Source organism: Lasioglossum baleicum, chromosome 9 (genome assembly GCF_051020765.1).
Source record: "Lasioglossum baleicum chromosome 9, iyLasBale1, whole genome shotgun sequence".
NCBI lineage: Eukaryota > Metazoa > Arthropoda > Insecta > Hymenoptera > Halictidae > Lasioglossum > Lasioglossum baleicum.
In genome coordinates, this window is record NC_134937.1 from 4293531 (window position 1) to 4316759 (window position 23229).

The window sequence follows — 23229 nt, forward strand, 5'->3', positions numbered from 1 at the left end:
CTAGATTCATTCAAATCTTTACCAATGCCTTCTTTTTATAGATTTTTTAACGAGATTGTAGAAACCTCAATTACAGTTCAGATGGAACGTTTTTAATTAGGGGTCAAAATGGATCCAAGTTCCGGTTAATTTTGCACTCCAGTATATTTCGAAGATTCTGAGATTTATGATTTCAGCAATCACTTTCATTGTACATTTAATTTGTATGTAATCCCATTCCTGCACAATCAGTTTGCAGGTTATTCGTCAGACTCTCTAGCGGAACGTATTTTGGATTCAAAAGCAAAAGTTCTGGTTACAACCGACGGTGTGTGGAGAGGCGAAAAACTCCTTATGTTGAAGGCTATCTGCGATGATGCTTTAACCAAGGTTGCGAATAATGGCCACGTGGTTGAGTGTTGCGTCGTGGTCTCTCACCTGAGGAGGGTCAGTAGTCCACAGGGGAGCAAAACTGATACAGCAGGTGAGTAGAAAATAGAATGGGTGTTTACAGTCTGTCCCACAAAAGCGTAGTTCTGATATGTCTGGGAATATTATTATATTTCTATGAAATTTAAAATGGAAAAACGTTTAAAAAGTAACAAAGGATCCAATTTCCTCCATTATCGATTATATTGGGTTGGCAAGAAAGTAATTACGGTATTTTAAGGTGAAATAAAAAAACCCAATTTTTCTATTCAAGCAATGAACTTTAATCAGTAAAATATTTTCCATTTTGTTTGATGATCTTTTTCCACCTTTCTGGAAGCTTCATAATTCCCTGCTCATAAAACTTCAAAATTTTCCCAAAATAGGGTTTTATTTCACCTTAAAATACCGAAATTACTTTCTTGCCAACCCAATAGTTTGATAACGTTTCAGTGTGCTTTGTACTAATGTATTATTATAACTTGCTTCCATTAAAAATAATTAAATACATCTCTTCAGTCATGCAAATATTGTTATAAAAATTGCGAGAAATGTATATAAGTTCAGTCTTGTAATTTTTATAAAACATATGTCAGCCACATTTTGTGCTCGGCGCGGCTAGCGTTAATCCTAACATACATTTTCCTTTATGTTTAATTTTTGCCAGGATATCGCTACTACGCTCTTACATGACAGGTTGTATAATTAGATCATGTAAACCGTGTCGTATTTTGACGCTAGCTTTAAAGCATTAAATAATAACATATTTCTCTTTAACACCAGATTTACTAAGTACCAAAAGTGTATAAAAATAGTAAGAATTTTTATTACAATATATATGTCTATAGAAATTTTATTCGATAAATTCCCAATAAATGCGTCCTCAGAATCTTAACAATTTTGCATTAAAAAATTTGGAATACGTCATTTTAGTGGAACCCGTAGTTTTAGTGTTAATTACTGAAGTATATGAACATCGTTTTCATTGACAATCATCTATCAAACAACTTTTTGATTCCAATTTGAAAAATCTTTTGGGTTTTTCAATTACGTTTTTAAATTGAAAAATCTCGCTGCCACCATTAGAGCTGTTAATTATTTCGATAATCGGCTTTGTCACCGTCTTGCGCGCGAAACATGTTTTCCATTTACGTCACGATAGATGGAACTTACATCACGGTAATTAGTTTGAATAATGTTTTTAACACTATTGCTCTTTCAAACTTCTTACAACATGCGATGATAAAAATGAATTTCGTTTATTCTTATGTCTAGATTCTTTTTAGATAGAGAATATCGTTCAGTAAATAAATGACACAGCTATATCCATCATACATTGTTTTCAATAAAAACTGATAGAAATAGTATTAATTTATTTTATTGGGTATATATTGTAATAAAAATCGCTAACATCTGAATAAATATATTTTCGTTATTTTTGTAAAGTCATGTAGAATAGCCACTTTTAGTGCATCGTAAAAGTAGCGTTAAATTAGTATTATTGAATAAATAAATTAGAATTGTGTTCATATTAGGTATAAAATCTCGTAAGGATACATTTAGTGTACTTTGGATTACTGTTTTCTTTAAGAAAAAAATGTAGATAATCGTAAACGTAATACATTATGTTACACAGTCGAAGACAGAATACTAATATAGAATACTTGTTAAAATTGTTAATCTTTGTTTTACGAGCGTAAAAGACATTTTATACAGGGTGAATCACGAATCGTGATCAGTAGAGATTACTCTGTTATTAGCAGTCCGATCGAAAATGGTTTTATCAGGTATAGCATGGTTTCAAGAGAGATTTCACGTGATTAAAGCAAATTTTTCTTCAACTCTTTTTTTTTAATGATTTTTCAAGGTCACTTTCAATTTTTTGCAAATACACCTATAATTTGTTACGCCTATTATTTGTTACAGAATTTCAAGGCGAATTCGGAAACGTATCATAACATTTAAAAAATTGCAAAAAGATTGCAAAAAATTGCTTTTTTAATTTTTTTCACAAAAAATTTGCTATAATCACGTGAAAGTTCTTTTGAAACCATGTATTAGGTTGTAAAAAAGATCATATTGCTAGTAAAATATACTTCAACTTCCTTCTCTTCGGTTTTTTTCTAGTGTTTACCGTTTACGAAAAAAACACTGGTACAAATTATCGCGAGCACCCTGTATATTCAAAATAAAATTATTAAATGGATGAATACATTGATAATCTTTAAAAAAATTTTCTTTGATTGTGCAAAGGAAAGACAAACGGTGTGAATGGTAGAAGCGACGGAAATGGCTTGGCAATTCCTCAAGTACCATGGGACGATGATCGAGATGTCTGGTGGCACGAAGAAATGGAAGACGCCGAAGATAAGTGTTATCCTGTGTGGATGGGTGCTGAAGATCCGCTATTTATTTTGTACACAAGGTAAATCATTCATAAATCTTTTTCTTGAGGCCAATATGCATTCGAAAATTATGGATCTAAAGGAAATATTTTCTGTAAATGCGTAAACCTGAGCAATCCAAAGAAATCAAATCATCGTATTAAATAACACAGTTTCTAGGTTTACATTATGTAATAGATTAAAAAATTATACAAATAATGCATTTTATGTGGTATACATAGTGTCCCAAAAATGTTGTAATTTCTTGAAAGAGGTGATTCCTGAGGTGGTTTCAAGTAACTTTCTCCTTTGCAAAGATGTTCTCCGCAGCTCTGTTAAGCAGTTATTAATGAAAAACACAGGCCAATCAGAGTGCGGTTACAGCGGACAGATTCCGCCAGTAGTCGCGCTCTGATTGGCCCGTGTTTTTCGTTAATAACTCGTTAACAAAGTCTCGGAGAACATTTTCGCAAAGGGAAAAGTTACTTTAAATCATCTCAGGAACCATCCTTATCGAGGAAGTACAACATTTTTGGGACACTCCCAAACATTATACCGCTTTTAGTTTTCTGATTATACTGTTTTTAAGAAATAACTATGCTTCTAAATTTACAGTACACATGAATTATTTAAAAAAAGCGATGGATAAGATAATATTTTGGTGATTCAGAACGTCTTAAAAATTGATGAGTTAGTTGATATTTTCGAGTGGTATATCCTTGACTGTTCATTTTCCCTAAACTCATTATTTGCACACAATCATGTTTTTGTATATTAATTTATAAAAGTGGAATAAAGGAGTCAATACTTTCTATTAAGAGTTCTAACACTTCAAAACGTGTCACTTCACTTAATTAGCGTTTCGATTCCTTTTCTTTCTCTGTTCTTGCTCATTCATAAAATCCTGTCTTTAAGATTGTAAACTTGAGTAGATATTCAGAGAATGTTTACTACAGCGTGTCGAGGAACATTTTAACCATGTTTTTAATTTAATCCACGTCAGATTTCAAAGTGGATGTTTCCTTCATTGCACTATATTTTTTCAAAAACAGTGGCTCTACGGGAAAGCCAAAAGGCGTGCTCCACACTACGGCTGGTTACTTAATTTATGCGGCAACGACATTCAAATATGTCTTCGATTATCATCCCCCTGACGTCTACTGGTGCACTGCTGATGTTGGTTGGATCACTGGTCATACTTATGTTGTGTACGGTCCCCTGGCAAATGCAGCCACTTCGGTTATCGTAAGTCAACTTCTCTCTCTTCGTCACGTTATTTTCGATTAATTGAACGCGTCTTATTAATTTCGATGAAAAGCAACAAAATTGACATATGGTGCAAGATATGTACCGTTACTGATAAAAATTAAGAAAAGTTAAATTATCCCTAACAGGATCATATTGACCTAAACACAGCAAAGGGTTAAATAACGACGTGCATACAATTAATATGACCTTCTTTATGCGAAATACGAGATCCTGATCATTACACTTGTGCAATGCTACTAAACTTGGTCTTGTTAAGTTTCTACGTAGAAAAATGTTAACTTTTGTCAGTAACAGGATACATATGTTATCATCGTATTGTTAGATTTTTTTATGATAAAATTTGAATAATAAAATTTAATCGATATCGTGCTTTTTCTAATTTGCATATGCAGTTCGAGGGTACACCGTTCTATCCGACTAATGATCGCTATTGGTCTGTCATCGACAAATACAAAGTCACGCAATTTTACACTGCACCTACTGCGATCAGATCGCTAATGAAGTTCGGAGACGAGCTGGTGAAGAAGCATAATTTATCTACCTTAAAGGTAGGTCAGAGTTAATGAACAATCTATATAATAAATTATGCATTTATGGTAAGCTTGAGTACTTATAATGTTAGACAGTGGATAGATTTAAAAAATTGAACATTGAGGATATATTACTTTCGATCTATCGATTAATATAATTAAAGAAAGACAGTCATTTCAAAGTGACTCCTGTTTCTTCCGATTTTGCATTAAAATCTGCAATCTAAAGTCGCCTGCAAGTTTTATGCATTCATAAAAAAATGAGTAGATAATATTTTAAAGAATGAAAAAAGAATTTAAGAATACGGATGTATTAATTTCAACTGATCGAAATGATTAAAAAGGAAAAGTTTGTTTGCAGCTACAGGTTTAATCGATGCAACAAACTTTTATATTGCATCAAAGATCCGCAGTACAGCAGACCTGGGCAAATTTGATTTGAAATTAAAATAAAAAATAACTATTTGAAATAATTTATTTCGCACCGCAAGATTTATTCATTTAAAATGAACGTTTGTCAAAATAAATAATCCTCAAAATAATATGCACCAAACCAGACTCGAATCAGATAATCAGGTCACTTGACATAATTTTGAAGAACAATTTCGCAATTCTCTGAAATCATTATCTGAAATAATTATAAAGTAATATTCCAAGTAATGTAATTTTAAAATTGATCACAAACGTAGAAGTAATTATAAAATATAACAGCTTGTTAGTTGAAATCATATTTCAGTTAATGTTATTTCAGAAATGCCGATCTTTATAGAAGACTAGCGTCATCTATTCGAATTTACATTTCCGTAGATCAATTTAAAAAAAATTGGGCAAAACGAAAGTCTAATATTTAAAGTGATATTATGCTCTATAAAAATCTGTATGATCTTGTATTTTACACATACACGTGTCGTATAAGTACAGAAAGTTGCAGTTAACAGTGAAGAGCAGGTTCAAGAGATGTATCTTTTTTGTTGTGATACATATAATCATGTAATTGTTTTCTAAGGAATGTTTCGTTTCAGGTACTCGGTTCGGTTGGAGAGCCAATTAACCCGGAAGCTTGGCTTTGGTTCTATAATCTCGTTGGTCATGGAAAGTGTAGCATCGCTGACACATTCTGGCAAACGGAGACCGGAGGCCACGTGATCACTCCTTTGCCTGGTGCTACGCCTATGAAGCCAGGTTCTGCAGTAAGTATTACAAACATGTACAATGAGTGTACACAAAAGTGTTCGTACGCCTTTTAAAAATTTGGGTTCTTAATGAAAATTTAAAATATATGTTTTGTAGATCTATGTCAGTTATGCACATGTTGGTTGACGTAGGAAAAAACGACACGCATCGAGAGATGTACGATTCTGTGGATTTTAAGCACAAACTGATCAAAAGTCGTGTAAAACTACGATTTTCACCATTTTTAACCGCTTGTAGCTCGTGCATAATGTGTATCACTAACATAGATCTACGAAACATATATTTTAAATTTTCATTAAGGACCCAAATAAAAAAGTTTTAGGTCTGAGTTGGGTGTTTGGAAAATTGATGTTTGATGACAGTATGTATAATAAAATGGATCAATTGAGTAATCTATTACACCATTTTTTGACAGACATTTCCTTTCTTCGGAGTCTTACCAGAACTGTTAGATGAAGATGGTCGACTAATCGAAGGAGAAGGAGAAGGATACCTCGTCTTCCGTCAGCCATGGCCAGGAATGATGAGGACGCTTTATGCAAATCACCAACGCTTCCAAAATACTTACTTCGACCGATTCCATGGGTACTACTGCACGGGTGATGGTAAGTGAAGCAATTAATAGAATAGCATCAAATTAACTGATTGACATCAGTGCTGGATAATATTTGCCCAAATAAATATTCCAAATATGATTTTATATCTTTGGCTCTGCTAAATAAAATAATATTTTAGATGGGACACAAAATGTTGGCAAATATTTTCTTTCTGACCATCAAAATAAATTTTATTGTTTTGATCTTACTAATTGGGTCATCACATAAGTAATGCAAAGTAATTTTATTTGTTCTGTGAATTAGAAGCTAAGAGTTTCTGTCGTTGAGGTATTGAAAGAAATTAAGACGGATGCAAGTTGTAAATAATATTGGGAAAAAATACGTATGAGATCATTTAATATTTCTTGTTTTGCAATTAGCAATAATCTAAAAAAGGTAATTGCGTTTGTATAAGAAGCCCCAACATTAAACACTTAGAATCATTATTTTCCGCAATAATATTGAAGATAAAAGAATTACATTAAAAGTAAGATATTGCAAAAGAAAATTCAAATATTTGTAATAGTCTTTAAATAGAATACTATATTGAATTCGAATCATTATTGTCATCAAGAATATTTTTGAAAAAGGAACCTATATTGAAAGTAAACAGGATACTGTCTTCAAATTATGTCAGTGTCTTGATAAATCAAGACAAAGCTCAATTTTCAATATTCTTCAAATATATAGGACACTATTTTAAAAATTGCTGTATGAAATAAAATATTTCATTTTCAAAGTTATACTTTAAAAAACGGGATTAATTGCTATTTCCTACTGCAAATAGTATTTTAACCAGCTCTGACTGACAATCAGTGAATATATATTATCAATGAACAACTAACACAAAATTATTTAGCCAAAGGATTTCTGTAATTTTGTCCGGCGTATCTCGCATCTTTCCCAAGTTCTTCTTCAATTCTCAACAGTTGATTATACTTCGCTGTCCTCTCAGATCTGCAAGGTGCCCCAGCTTTGAATTGACCAGCGGACAAACCGACTGCCAAATCGGCAACGAAATTATCCTCTGTCTCAGCCTGACAAGTCGTCACGATGTATCCCCAGTCGCTAATCCTCGCTATCTTCGCGCAGTTAATCGCCTCCGTCACTGTCCCGACTTGCGACATTCGCAGAATAATAGCATTAGCCATTTGCCTCTCTATCGCTTCCTCGATTCGATCAATGTTCATGGCAGTCAAGTCATCCGAAACGATTTGGATCTCTTGATCGGCTAACGTGAGCCAGCCTTCCCAATCCTCCTGGTCGAATGGATCTTCGATGGAAACTATAGATGGAAATTCTGATAGGTATTCCAAATACTGGTCTCGGAGGGTTTCTGCTTCCATGTAGTCGTCGGGATCGGAATCCTCTGTTTTAAACCCGAGGTCGTATCCGCCTGTTCCCAGAAGATTATGGATGTTAGTTTCACTTGCAGTATGTGCATATTTAAAAAACATATCGTACATAGTTTTCGTAATTTTGCTCATGAAGTCCGAAATCCGTCAAAATGACGGGTCCCGTAAACCTAGTGTTAAGTATGTTATTTCATTTAATAATAATAATGTTATTTCTTTTCTCTGTTGTACCATAAATATAAATGTTCCATTCTCTTCTGTGAAATTATTAAAAACTATGAAGACAATGACGATCTAATTATTGTAGCCATAAAGAAAATCGTACAGCAAAGGGTTAATGATCTTTCGACATATTTTCTAGTCTATCGTGATAAAAACTAATAAAATCAATCAAACTGGTTTAAATAATATGTGAATCTATTAAATAATGTTGTATCAGGGAGTATCTGTAGAAAGTACCAAGAAATTCTTTCTTTAACAAACAAATTTTTTGTTACAAATGTAAAAATGCAAATCAGAAGACAAGAATCTTAGTAATTTGACTTCATTTTATAGGCGTACAACAGAGAAAAACAATTTGATTACTTCTTAATTCATAAAGGTATAATTTAATTAGTTTTGTCATGCATTACTATATTCTACGTAATTCTTACGATGAAAGACCATGATTTGATAATTAATAGTCGCATGTCGTTGGAAGTAGAATGATTCTGTACCAAGCATTTTTTAAAGCTGTTGAAGATTTAATAAATGGCAGTAAGTGTAAAAACTTGATAACCTCATGCTAACCTTCTTTGTAAAAGGCACTGGCCGCCATGTCTAGTGCTATCACTATTCTCCCATCGTATCCTGCGTCTTTGATAGATTCGTCTAGGAGTAAAAGTGCCTCTCGATCTTCCTCGAATTCTGGTGCGAAAGCACCTTCATCGCTAACCGGAAGTGGCAGATTTATTTCCTGACTAGCCGCGATTTTTTTCTCCAGAACTTTGTATACTTCCGATCCCATTTTCATGGCGTCGGCGAAACTTTCTGCTCCTAATAGATTTACAAAATGATGTTTGTATTAAAAGAACACGTGGGCTGAAGACATTGTTTTAAACGCGGAAACTCTCTGCAGAAACTCTTTCACATGAACGAAAATTGGGCATTTACATCCTGCATTGAAGGTTGTAACGTAAAAAATGACACGGAGAAAAAACAAATAGGAAATGGTAATTTTACAAAGTGAAACTCATGCATACAAACTCAGACATTTACATACAGTGAGTGTAAAAAAGTCGTACACCCTTTAAAACAGAATAACTTTTCTGTAATTGTACCAAACGACCTGATTTTTTTATAATCAATTAGAAACCAATGCGGTTTACAAGATATGCAAAAACAATTTTCCAAAAATTATAATTGACAAGCTTACATGAAAAAAAAGCATTTTTTATAACTTTTTTATTAGAGCCCGGAATAAAAATTTAAAATATGCGTTTTGTAGGTGTATGTTAGCTATACACATGCTGAAAATTTTATCGAAATCGATTGATCGAAAAGAAAGATGTACGACTCTGTGGATTTTAAGCAGAAACTGATCAAAAGTCGCGAAAACTATGATTTTCATCACATTTAACCACTTGTAGCTCTTGGGTATGTACATCGATTTCGATGAAATTTTCAGCATGTGTATAACTGACATAGATCTAGAAAACAAATATTTTAAATTTTCATTAAGGGCCCAAATAAAAAAGTTGTAAAAAATTCTTTTTTATTTTTTCATTCAACCTTGTAAATTGTAATCTTTTTTACACATCATTTAGTAAACCAATGCTTCTAATTGATTATAAAACATCAGGTCGTTTGGTACAATTATAAAAAAGTTATTCTATTTTAAAGGGCGTACAAATACATTTTACCCTCACTATATATTCTTCATTGAAGATTGTATCCAATCAAAAACTCAAGTGAAACTTCTATGTCGTAATATCAGAGATATACGTAACAGAAATTGAAAATGATAATAAAAATGCTGCTGGTACCTATGGGCAAAATCAGAAATTCTTGACAAGGTATCGTGTTACCCGCGTGCCTGCCTCCGCTAATCATGTTGAAACAGGGAACCGGAATATAAAGTTCTGCATTTTCAGCTAATTCCGCGATATATCTAAAGAAAAAAACAGATAGTTTCTATATATTTATGTAACTCATAAATCTATTCGCTTCTCTCCGTTTATACTTAAAGAAGTTATCTGAAATTTGCAAATGATTTATTATAAAAATATTAATCAGAACATTTTGATCCCTCTAGGTACTTCTAGAGATGCTAGATTGAAAATAATGTATTGGCATACTCCAATTTTTTTAATCATCCCAATATTTTCAATTTCATCTACGCAGCTTCGTCATAAATGTGTAAAATACACTGTCTATAACCTATAACTACCAAATCGTAATATTGTAGGTGTCAACAGCAACTACCTGTAAACCGGAAGTCCCTTCTTTGCAGCACCAGCTTTGCAACAGGCAATGGATACACCGAGTATGGCATTAGCACCCAGTTTCGATTTATTTTCGGTGCCGTCAAGTCTGTTTAGCAAACTGTCTATCTCCATTTGTTGACAAGCTTCCAGTCTCGATTTCAGGAGCTGTGGCGCAATTATGTTGTTAATCACGTCAACAGCTCTGAAAACGGAACGTCCGTTATACATAGCTTCATTTCCATCCCTTATTTCCTGGGCTTGGTTAGGGTTTGGTATTAGAACGGAGGGTACTGATGATCTCAGTAATCCCACATCAGTAATTATGTCAATTTCCAACGTTGGTTCTCCTCTGGAATCAAAGATCTGTCGAGCTTTAACCTTTTGAATTGGCATCTTTGTGTTTGATTTGTACCTATAGAACTATTGAACTAATCGTTCCAAATTTATTATGGATGTATTGTTGCACTGTAGACTGACGGATTGTGTGAATTTTAGTATTATTGATTAAGGTGCATGGCAGTGGGAATTACTGAAAATTTTATGGAAATTTCTTCCGAGGTCAAGCCATGTTTTTGTTACTATTTATGTAGGGAAATAATAGAAGCTCGACGTGTGCACACATTCTTTTTACGAACTGTCGCGTGCGCTGGTAAACATTACATTTTCTATTTAATTGTAAACTGCTGGCTGACTGAAATCAAACAATTTATTCGAGTTAATTTCTGTATATAATAACACGTTATTTTCAAACTCGTTTATCTAGTTACTTGTATGGAAACGTTTAGAAGCTGTAAAGACACAATTCTGTTTAAAAATAGAGGTATTTGTCAAGAAATGTTTATTTTAGAGGAGTTTATTGCTAGAAAAATGTATACGATTATTATCCATCGTTCCCGAACCATAATATCTTCAAATTTGCATGCACTTTATTTTCTATGTACAAATGCTTAACATATTGTAATCTTGCATATGACCTCCACGAAAAATTACACAATTACATCATTAAGACCTGAGACTTCTAAGTTGAAAATAGTTTATACTTTTACTACGTCTACTACTATGTAAATACTTGAATTTTGATCATGTTTTTATTATATTGTAAAACCGAGTGCAGTATTGTTGATCACCATTATTATTGAATAAATAGACACATAAACAAATTTGATTCCAGGCGCTAGGCGAGATGCGGATGGTTATCTGTGGATAACTGGCCGTATCGACGACATGCTGAACGTTTCCGGCCATCTAATGTCCACTGCGGAAGTGGAAAGTGTGTTAGCAGAGCATTCTGCGGTAGCAGAGGCGGCAGTTGTCAGTAAACCTCACCCTGTGAAAGGACAATGCCTTTATTGTTTCATTACACCCAACGAGGGCGAAACGTTCGATAAGAAACTCCAAGACGAACTAAAGAAGAAAGGTAAGAGTTATAATATGTGCATACATACATGTACATACATAATAATTGTTGAACATTGAATTTCGTCTCTGGAAAAATTGTCACAGCAAATTTCTTATTATTCATTTACAGTGCGCGAGAAAATCGGTCCGTTCGCCCAACCGGACATTATCCAACACGCGCCAGGACTGCCAAAGACACGTTCCGGTAAGATCATGAGACGAATCCTGAGGAAGATCGCTACAGGAGACAGAAACGTTGGCGACGTGTCGACATTAGCCGACGAGAGCATCGTCGATCTTCTTTTCCAGCTGAGGCCGCAGGTGTAAGGATGTTGCCGTCGACGCGACGTAGCCGTCTTCGGAGAAAACCTCGTGAAACGTAGTAATTTAGGCAACAAAAAGGGCCGACACGCTTCCGGTGAAGTTCCGCTTCGAGTTTCTTCAAATTTGAGGAACTTGCCAAAACTGTGAGCAATCTAGCGAGAAAAAAAGATTCGGATACGAGAAGCTGTGTCTCAGAAACGAAATTCCCTTTTATGTTAGTGTCGTTTCTCCTCCGTTCAATAGCCTAGTACTTACAGTACTATTTATCGATTACTTTGTAAGCTAGTATTCCGCGGTATAATAGTTACTGTCCGTTTCACCGTTTGCTATTCGATTAACAGATTTTGCGACGGGAGACCCGCATTGGCTGCATTATTTTCGACACGATGATAATGGCAGGAACGTGAGTCGCGTAACACGATTAGCGCGAGATACAGTAGTGCACAATTCAATCCATTATAGTAAAATCGCGATCTAAGCGCGACTGAGCTTCCCGATCTAAGCCAGTTCGCCTACCCCTTCCACTGTGGGAATACCTCGCGAGGGGCCAAGAAGTTCGAGCTGCCTCGGTCGGCGAGCAGTGTATACATGCCGCGAACCACTACTAATCCAATTACAAAACTTCTTTATTTTTCATTATTTTTTTATGGGACTTTCGCCAACTTGTTTGTGGCACTTTTCTGCTTAAAATGGCACTAAACGCGATATAATTTCAACTGTGTTTAATGGTTTAATTGACGACATGCAGCAAGAAAACGGCCGCGCGGTCCGTCTTTACATGCTGTCCTTTTCGACGTTCGGCGCGGTCGACGCGGCCACAAAAAGATAGTATCCCTTCACGATCTCTGTCATAACAGAGAACCGAGAGTCGGCTTAGATCGCGACTTTACTATATACTGTATACAGGCCCGGAAGGAATGTGGAAGGATTGCGGGTCTTATTGGTCAGGCCAGCACAGACACGCACACTTACATAGTTAAATGGTTATTCGCTGAGTAGATTACAACTGTTACTTCAGGTATGCAGTATCGCGTGACGGAGAAAGATGACGATACGCGTTAGAGTATAGAGAGATGAAGCGACGTGCATCACGAGTTGGCTAGGCATCGAATGTTTTGAAGCCTCGCTGAGGCCTCACATAACAAATATCGAAATTACTACGACTATGTCGACTTGGGCCATACCTGAAGGCCGCGCGAGTGTTCCCCTCTTGGCCTTGTGTTGTCCCGAGTCTCTTCTATTCAGATGGATTTGAGACGCTTCGGATTTGTATCGTATACCATAGTACGAATTCGAATCACTTTGAATATGATTCGAAGTTTAAAACTCTTGAAACTCGTAATAACTCTTGAATGTTGAAAGTCTTGGTTGTCTTGGAAATGATTCGAAGCAATCATTCTTCACATATCAAGTATCAATCGGCTCGCTCAAAGCTCGATCCGTGGTCCCGTTTTTTTGGAATCGGAGTGGGGGGGGGGGTATAAAGGCGGACGTTTAAGTGTGCACTACTGTAGTCATTTCGAAAAAGCAACCCGGAGAATTCGTTCAGAAAACCACGAGTGCGCGCTAACACAATCCGAGAAAGTAAACTAAATGTATTTACAATTTTACAAAAAGCAAACGTTGAATGTATACATGTCGTACGTACTAATCGCCGTTCAACAATATTTTTCCGAATGCACCGAGGGATATCAGAAAATTGAAGTACGTACGACTGTTGTGTACGTCACTGCTGGGAAACGAAGAGTTTTATAATAATGCACGCTTGATGCATGTGTCGAAAAATGATCCATCGATATCAATATGAAAGTATCTTGAAAACTTTTGAACAGTTTACAAAGTCGTTTCGATTAATTACACGTTCTCAACATTTTTCAGCATGCGTAGCGCGAAACGGAAGTGCCATCGTGCACGAAAGTGATTCGTTTCCGTTTCTTCACGTAGTCATCAATCGCTTCGTGATCCCAATTCGCGGGGCCGTTTTTATTCTTGCTTGGCTTGTTCGCTACCTCGTTCACTTCTCAACGATTTTCGATAATCGATGGCGTTTTGTACTGGTGCCAGCTGGCTTGATAGAAGCCGCTCGTGACATTAATGTTGCAGCAGCTCGTTGACGATTTAATGTGCGAACTTGTTTGCGGAAGTACTATAGTTGATGGATGGGTCACGGCAAAACGTAACGTCAGACTCTTGACCCCTTGATGACGGCAAACGTAGAAGAAAATGAGCAACAGTTCTCTCCATGAGTCGATATGACTGTATAATGACGACGCATATTCAATGAAAATTTACATAGAGTGAAGACAGAAACATAATTATGATTGGACTAGGAATTTTATGCTTTTACGACAAAAATGAGTAGCTGAAACACAAATCAATGAAAACATCGAAGGGGTTAACGTACGCATGGTTATTTTCAATTGATTTTAATTATTAAGAAAAGAAATACGCTTTTACATACCTCCTGCTTTTTAATTCAGATAATTTTTATTTTGCATAGAACGCGGTTTAACTATTAAAGGTAACCCCGTGGATCAGCCAATAAGGAAGTTACACCTCTCAAACGAAAATGAATGAATAAAAAATATCTTCTTTTGTACTGTTTTTATACTTAGTCGTCGAGTGTTTGCATACGCACATTGCAATGGAAATTAATTTATTGGGGTTGCAAAATATTCCCGTCCGATTCTCAGATTACATATCAAGGTTGCTTCCGTTACGGTAACTTTTATTAGCCAATTTACAAATGTTGTTTATCGTTTATTGACTGATTAGCAGCTTGTAATATTTTATCTGTGCTCGAATATTAATTCTTTACAAAAGTATACACGATGATCGGTAACTGATGGTAGAAAATCGAGTTTGAAAATTCGGTGAACACGTGTGCTATTAAATAGGAACCGTCTAACGCGTCTGTTCATGACTGACCGATTCTACTTACAAATGCTAAGCACGCGAACTTGACCGATTTTCAATGTCGATTTTCCATTTTACACCACCAAGTACCGATCATCCGGTACATCAGGATATTTTTCCTGAACAATTGTCCAGTAATGTTCTGTATACGGTAACATACGAATGATTGATGCAAATCCAATAATATTGCATCGGTATTGCAACCCAATGGCAACTAAATATTTTTTTGAACGGAAGTTGGAGAGAGAGGGATAATTTTCTTATTAACAGAACTTCGTTGGTAATCGCGTATGTTTGCAGAAAATATAATATGTGCTGTTTCATTTTAGAGACATATTTATTAAAATTGATACTGTCAATGCTATGTAAACAGCATAATTCTTATTATTACATATATTAATAACTTCAGAAGTACCTCATATCAATTTTAAAAATTTGTAGCTGTTCCTTTGTCACAAAAAGTTGATCGTTGATTTTAAGAAGACTATTAAAAAAATTATTTATCACTTTTTTTAAGCACAGTTGACGATGTTTCTTGAAAACCCATTAAACTTTCCGTTGTTTCGAATGTAACAATTCATTCATTTAAATTAATCGTCAGAAATTAATTAGTTAAACGAAGGTTTGAATACGTTCTGGGTCAAAATAGATCCGAGTTCTGTCGTTGAAGGATAAATGGAGTAGTATTGAAGGGGAAGGTTGAAATTAAAATTAGTTTACCTATACCTCATAAACTGTTAATTTTAAATACCGTATGGCATAATAATTTTTTCAATGCTTTATTGAAATTCAGGAAAAATGTTGCAAAACTCTATGAAATGTTTTTTATACAGTCTATAATTTTCGAGTAATTTCAAATCGTCATGCTAAGAGACACTGTACACTTTGTCGTTCTATCTATCAACTATACGGTTTATGTTAAATTAAACTACATCGTAGGCCATAGAAGAGCGTATAGTCGTCAAGCCACAGTAAGAATCGTTTTGCAACCCCCGCCATTAAGTTAAGCAAGAACTAGTGATGGCAAAAAGCGTATCGCGAGTGCGCCCACACACGGTCATCGAAAATTTGACTGCTTCAAATTCAAATTCGTGTGATATAAACTAATTTCGAGTTATTCGATGGGCCAAGATTTGTATATCTTTAATATTACGCACTCGGTGTTCTACGCGATATTTTTCTCGACCCGATTGTAATTACAAGTGGATTAGCAATAATGTGAGATCCTCCGTTAATTAATCGCGTGTTTCTTCGCGTCCTCGAAGAGCTATTAAGAGTAAGTTTTTGCGAAAACATGCCGAAAGGGTGTCTAGCAGAGTGAGTTATTTAATTTTTAGCAAATTATATTTTTTACAGCGATCGCTCCGCGCCTAATCGCGCGACAGACCTAAGTATACGCACGATTACTAACGCACTTTACATGAAAGTCAGCGTTTCCTGTAAATTTTTAGAATGCTGGATTTAAACGAATCACGCTGCGTTATGCAGTGTCACATACATATCATTCCTCGCGGAACAAATCAACTATAGGTGTGATAATGACATATAAAAAGTATATATATATATATATTGAAGAAAGTATATGTATATTATATGGAAAATGCAGGAGCATACATATATATGTAAATATACCTACGTTAAAGAACACAATTGTTACTGGCCTGTTAAATGAAATCGTGGTATTCATTTATTCGTTCATCCCTCTTTCGAAATAATTCATTTCCACAAAGCTTTCGAAACATTCTTAACGATCAAGTCGATTTCATATGTTTTTTTCGATCTCGAAAATGTTATACAGCTTCAAAATAAACTATGTCAGATTCCACATGTTATGCAAATTGCATTTTACAATCTTGTTTCTTCCATTTTTTAGAAACTTTAAAATGGATTCATCAAGGACTTAAACTAATGTGTCATGGAAAAAGAAATAACATAAAATTATTATATATTATTATATTATATTATATTAAAATATCTCTATATACTATATTATATAAATATTATATATATATAATTATACATACGATAATATACATATATAATATTATATACATATTGATATTGTATATTAATATAACATAATGTAATAATAATAATTATTATTATATCAGTACAATAAATAATAAAACGATACAGTGCACACAGATTGTATTTCAAATCACTTTTCGAGCATGTGATTTCAATACAATTTCATTTGTGACTAGAATCCTAGTTATAGAGTGTTTATATTATGTTTCGTTATTTTGTTTGTAATATAAAAAAGTTTCAAACCAGAGGTGAAAGAAAAATCTTACGCTTGTGCAATGTAAGAAGTGTATTATATAATTTATTTATATTGGTTGTTGAAATTTTTCAAAAATAATTTAGATTCAATCTTTTAATTACATCATGTAACATCGAACATATATGTGTGGTATTTATAATTGCATGGTATTTATATTACTTCATAAATATACTATTTACGTGAAAATTATTTAGTTATAAATTATGTATACATTTGGTCCAACAATTCCCTAAGATTTACAAAGCTTTATTAAAATTGAGAACTTCTTAACCACACTGGACGCTATAACCGTGTATGCTTGAACCACATCAAATCTATTAATTTATTATACAGTCAGCACTAGTGATGGCGTGCAAAATCACTAGCCGTAATTTATCATAGAGATTTTTTAATCTAGAGTGAATTTGCTCACTGTCATCCTAATTTCTTCATCTCGATTGAATTACTTATTTTTTTAAATACATCAATTAGCTTACATAAAAATATCTGGGTATAACGTAAATTTAGTATCATGTTACGTTTTCTGTGTGTGACGTTTTACATCATTTAATGATAAAAGTAAAATATATTAAATTTTCTTTCCCGTACATTATTTCAGTATTTAAAAAAGATAATTTCTTTTATGTTTATGCTGTGTATAAAGTATAAAGTTTTACAAAATACCAATGTAACAATTATAGGAAACGCAAATGATAGTTTGAGAAACGTCTTACAAATCTAATAACTTTAATCAAAAGTAGAGATATTTCACGTGGATTGAAAATACACGTGTATACGTGTATTTAATATAATTTGTACGCAGAAGTCCGAATACTATTGTATTTAATACACGGATATACGTGTACTGAAATACACGTGTTCACGTGTATCAAAATATACGGATAATACGCGTATAACTGTATTCAAGTACACGGATACACGGATCATACATTGAAATATGCAAGAGTTAACATAATAGGTTGCGAAAATGAACAAACAGTACAATTTCTGTTAATAAACCTTAATCAATTAACTGTTTATTTCGATGAAGAAAAACCAGTGTTTACATTTTCCGGCAGAAGGTAACATCAAACCTTATATCGACACACGTGTACCCTTGAACTTCAATACACGGATAATACACAAGTATTGAAAATAACGGATACCCGTGTATTTCACAGTGTACAGTGTACACGTTTACTTCAGTAGCCGTGTATCCGTGTATAAAGAAGTGTACGGATTAAAATACGGATATACATATATCATTACACGTGAACACGTGAATTCGTGTATCCCAATTTTGTTTTGATGTTGTTAATATAAAACATATAGGTTATGGCTCCGTGACTTGCGCGAAGAACAGTTACATATGCTCTCGGCCATAGACATATAGAGATAGACTGCGCCGTCTTATGGGCGAGTTGAAGCCCACAATGGCGGCGCGCGGTACAAAGAGTGAGAGAGAGAGCATTAGCCGGGGTCCATAGCGCTCTCTTTCTATATGATGTGTCGACACATCAATTAGAAAGAGAGCGCTATGGACCCCGGCTAATGCTCTCTCTGTCTCGCACGCCGCCATTGTGGGCTGCAGCGCTTCGTTCAGGCCGCGCAGTCTATCTCTATATGTCTATGCTCTCGGCCAATCAGAAGCGATCACGAAAATCACGAATCACTGTGAAAAAATCGTAATCACGTGAACGTAATCAATCTCCAAAAGTAGCAGTACACGCCATATCCCTATTTAATCAGGACCTCGTGCAGATCATATTTCGGCAGAATGGCGTGGCGGTTTGACGGTTATGCCATTTGTGATGTACCATGATGTACTTTGTGGTTCAGTGAATCGCGTCGCCACTGTCGCTTTTGTTCGCGAATTCGGTGGTGGAACAAACCGCCTTTTTAAAACCAGCTGACGAGATGTTACGTCAGTTGGTCGGTACTCGTTACCATTGGATGCACGTTATTGTTGTCTGTGACGACTACGTCGAGACACTGTGAGACCGTGTTTCCTTTTCCGCTGTTCAAACGCGTCGCCGAATCATGGTAGACATCGATGAATGTTACATGACCGTGCTTCGGCTGGTGAAAGAGGCTGGCTCAGTAAGTAAAAACTTCTGTGACAAAATCTACGATAACAAACGGATAATCTCGCACGGAGAGCATCGTGTTATTCTTGGACAGCAGCGAGTCACGTCTATCGATTTTACTGCTTCGGATTTCAATCGAGGTGCCAAACGTAAAGGACATGTTCCTTCTTAGTTTTCCTCAACAGGGTTATTTTACATCCTTTCATCTACATAGTCAGTTTGTAGTGTAAAATTGTAAGATACTTTTGATGAATTTCAATGTTTGTTTCGCAATTATTTCACGCAACGTGATAACAATGTTAATTTAAAATTGACCGATGAGTACGATTGTTTCTGTCTTGAATTGTTAGGTGCGCGATTAGTTACGTTTGTTTTATTACGTGACTAGTTTTTTTAGTGGTAGAACAGATAATGATATTAGTGTGTACTCGTGAACGTGCACTTCCTCGGCTTCTAAGAGAGTTAGATGAAATGACAGCTCCGTTGCGTTTTAGGCTGAAATGAAGCGGCACGACTCTCATCTATAACCTATAATCCTGATTATAATAAATACTTAATGAAAGAAATAAAAATTGTTAAATGTATTTTATTCACTTTTACGTTCGATTCTGTATCCTGTGTTTTGTAATAAGTAATATATTATACTTATATACTAATTTTTATATTGTTCTCTTTTTCTGACGAAATAAACCAAAATCTTTGAATTAAAACTTTAAGATATTATTGAATCATCATTATTAAAATATGATGAAACGTGTAATAGAATCTATTATAAAATTATCATTCGTTTTTTGGTAGTTTTTTTTGTTTAAAGTTTTATGTTCGTTTTCTTTTTATAAATAAATGAAAATCTTCACATAGAAAATCTACCACTCCATCATCATTGAAATATGGTGTGATAGAGTAAGAGGATATGTCATACAGTCATTATTTGTTTTGTATGAATCACTTTTACTAAGAATAATCTTATCTTTAGAGAAGATCGATTTAATATTAATCATTTTCAATTCTATAATCGTTCTAAAATATAATCGTACTACAATTTGATATAAGAATCATTTTTAAACAATTTAATATATTTTACTTGCATAAATGTACGATAATATGTAATAAACAGTAAGAAATATGTGATAAAAATCACTTCGGATGTTTAAGTTTATGCAGTCGCTCGAAGTAAATGAAATGTTTGCAGATCGTCAGGGAAAAGATCAATCAACCTCAAGATCCGATGATAAAATCATGCGAAGTTGATCTTGTTACTGAATGGGATCAAAAGGTCGAGAAACTGTTAGTGGAGGGCATATCTTCAAAATTTCCCGACCATAAGTATGTTACTCAATTTAAATGATTTAGTTTAGAGGACGTTTTACAAGTTGCAAACAGTAACACTAATTTATAATTTTAATATAAAACCGCATTTAATAATTATTAAAATAACTGTTGAAAAATTTGAAGATCTTAATATATTCACGATGTATATAGAAGAGTTTATTTAGTATTGTAATCTCTTATTATTTGCAGCTAATATCATATCATAATTTGCGATTTTTACATGCAGTACTAAAAATGTGTGTTGCATCTCTAATCATTAGTATTTTAGAATTAATTAAACTGAAATATGGATTTATAAAAGTTCGTTAAAATATGTAACTTACTATTCATTATATGATTATTCATTTTATTAAGTATACTCTTATGAAAATTGTATATACTTAATTTTAAAGTGGTACAATACATATACTTGTAGCACTGTAATCTCATGTTATCTGGAGCAATATGATACGATAATTTGCCACCTATCCATTTTTTTTACTAATCATGGTAATTAGTTTTAACACGCGACATATCAACATCAATTATTATCAATTGCTATTCTCAATTATTACGATCGCATGTCGCATAATTTTCATTGATCAATTGTTCCTTATTGAATCTCCATGCACGATGCATCCAGTCCATAATTTCGTCTTGCCCATCAAAACATTTACACTCATTAAGAGTTCGGAGTGGGGTCCAACAACATGTTTCAGTGGAATATTCCATCCCCAGGCAGTTCTAGAAACATCAAACTGATTCGCAAATTTCCCAAAATACTAATATGTACATAGTTTCAAACAACTGTGTTCATTTTCTTTATCACTCTGACTGCTGTGCGTTTTACTATACAAATAGTCACATGCATATTGTTTTAAGATTATCAGAATCATCTGTCAACTGTAAAATGTAATACTTATTTACTTTTATCAATAAATAATATTAAGATCAAAAATCACGTTTTCGTGATGCAGGCTGGTAATTAAAAGAAGTCGTGTGTATGTGATGTCGGCTGTAAAACTGTTACATTTCAGTTGAATATTATTATATGTACATAACTTTTTCTTTAATTGAATAAGGTAAACTTCATTTTTTATTTTCGTTCCAAACATTTTGCAATTCAACGGTTAACGTAACTTCGTAGGATAATTATTATTTGCACATTCTTTACAATGTTTTATTGTAGTGATAATATTAATATAATACCAACAAAATATATTTTTCTAGATTCATTGGTGAGGAAGAAAGCTCACTCGGTGGGAAAATCGAATTCACGGACGCCCCAACATGGATCATCGATCCGATCGATGGAACGATGAACTTCGTACACAGCTTACCACACACTTGTATATCGATCGCGTTAGTTATTAACAAGGTTACAGAAATTGGAGTTGTTTACAATCCGATTTTAGAACAGTTTTTCACAGCTCGTAAGGGGCGGGGTGCATTTTTGAATGGAGCTCCCATTCGGGTATCTGGAGAAAAAGGTAATTCATATTTTTACCAACTTTGTTCTGTACAAAATTAATAACATTAGAAAAGTGGCCCGTTTCAAATTTTTTTATTTCACAATCACTAAAATTCTTAACAAAATTTAACCTTATTTGTATAACAATAATTGAAACACGTCTCTTCGAAATCTAATAACAAAATTTTCGTTTATTTAATTCGTACGATAGATCATTTTTTGTTTTTCTTTTTCAGAATTACGCAAAGCTCTTGTAATGATGGAAATGGGTACCAGCAGAGATCCTGAGAAAATGAAAGTTGTGTTGGCAAATGCAAATAACATTCCTCCACAAGTTCATGGGTAAAGCATATTCACGTCTTATATTCCATAGAATATTTTTCATATATTTTTTTTATACTCGTACCTTTTTTTTTTATTCGACGTTAATATATTTTTCTAGATGAAAGATGTATTAAATTATATTTCATATAAAATGCATTCAATTACAATTTACAAGCAGCTATTAATTTCAGAAATATTTGAATTTCAATATTAGAAAGTAGGATTACTTTTACCTATTTAAATTAAGATACCTAATAACTTGATAAAGAAAATGCACGATTTATTAAAAATGCATCTATGTCTTTGAAATTTGTATTTGTATTCTGTTTGCTCTTTAAAAATATATATTGCTACTGTTTCTGTGCAAAAACATCAGATATATTTCGGGATCTGGTCTTATACGACTCGTGGTCTACATTGTTTAACATACATCTATCTTTTCCTAGAATACGTGCTTTGGGTTCTGCTGCTTTAAATATGTGTATGGTTGCTATGGGTGGAGCCGACGTATCATTTGAATTCGGCATTCATGCTTGGGACATTGCAGCCGGTGATATTATTGTCAGAGAAGCTGGTGGTGTATGCATAGATCCTGCTGGTAATTGCCCTTATTACGATTCAATGTTTAAAGTAAAATAATTGTTAAGATATAAATTAATTTATTTTCTCCCGTTGATTTTGATTTTAGGCGGTCCGTTTGATTTAATGAGCAGAAGAGCTCTGTGCGCGTCGACAATGGAACTAGCACAATCGCTAACCGAAATATTAGTTCAATATTACCCCGAACGTGATTGAAAATTGTACTAATGAAATATCAAAGCAACGCAAGCATTTCAAACGTTGGCAGAGACCAATGCTACAACTATAATGTACATGTTGAATGTATGTAAATTTTATATCTCGTCAATCTTTCTTTTTGTCACAATGTAAAATG

At 34.0% G+C, this 23229-nt stretch overlaps 3 protein-coding genes across 3 annotated transcripts in view; 2 read left to right on the top strand and 1 right to left on the bottom strand.

Annotated features, from left to right (window-relative positions):
• Accoas (acetyl coenzyme A synthase) overlaps positions 1–16677 on the top strand; it is a 35183-nt gene extending 18506 nt beyond the window's left edge. The window contains exons 4-11 of the mRNA XM_076431289.1: positions 232–463; positions 2662–2833; positions 3845–4037; positions 4454–4609; positions 5614–5781; positions 6201–6390; positions 11373–11618; positions 11730–16677. Of these exons, the coding sequence (XP_076287404.1) occupies positions 232–463; positions 2662–2833; positions 3845–4037; positions 4454–4609; positions 5614–5781; positions 6201–6390; positions 11373–11618; positions 11730–11926 (1554 nt within the window). The 3' untranslated portion in view covers positions 11927–16677. The remainder of the gene's footprint in view (positions 1–231; positions 464–2661; positions 2834–3844; positions 4038–4453; positions 4610–5613; positions 5782–6200; positions 6391–11372; positions 11619–11729) is intronic.
• On the bottom strand, positions 5604–11377 carry LOC143212448 (enolase). Its single transcript, XM_076431293.1, has 4 exons — positions 10200–11377; positions 9761–9885; positions 8526–8771; positions 5604–7777 (listed from the first exon to the last, which is right to left on the bottom strand). The coding sequence occupies exons 1-4, from the start codon at positions 10592–10594 to the stop codon at positions 7233–7235; spliced, it is 1311 nt and encodes a 436-aa protein (XP_076287408.1). The 5' UTR covers positions 10595–11377; the 3' UTR covers positions 5604–7232.
• Positions 16678–18740: 2063 nt separating the features above from the next.
• LOC143211727 (inositol monophosphatase 1) lies at positions 18741–23137 on the top strand. Its single transcript, XM_076429652.1, has 6 exons — positions 18741–19202; positions 20382–20515; positions 21731–21990; positions 22208–22313; positions 22742–22893; positions 22984–23137. The coding sequence occupies exons 1-6, from the start codon at positions 19143–19145 to the stop codon at positions 23088–23090; spliced, it is 819 nt and encodes a 272-aa protein (XP_076285767.1). The 5' UTR covers positions 18741–19142; the 3' UTR covers positions 23091–23137.
• Positions 23138–23229: the final 92 nt, after the last annotated feature.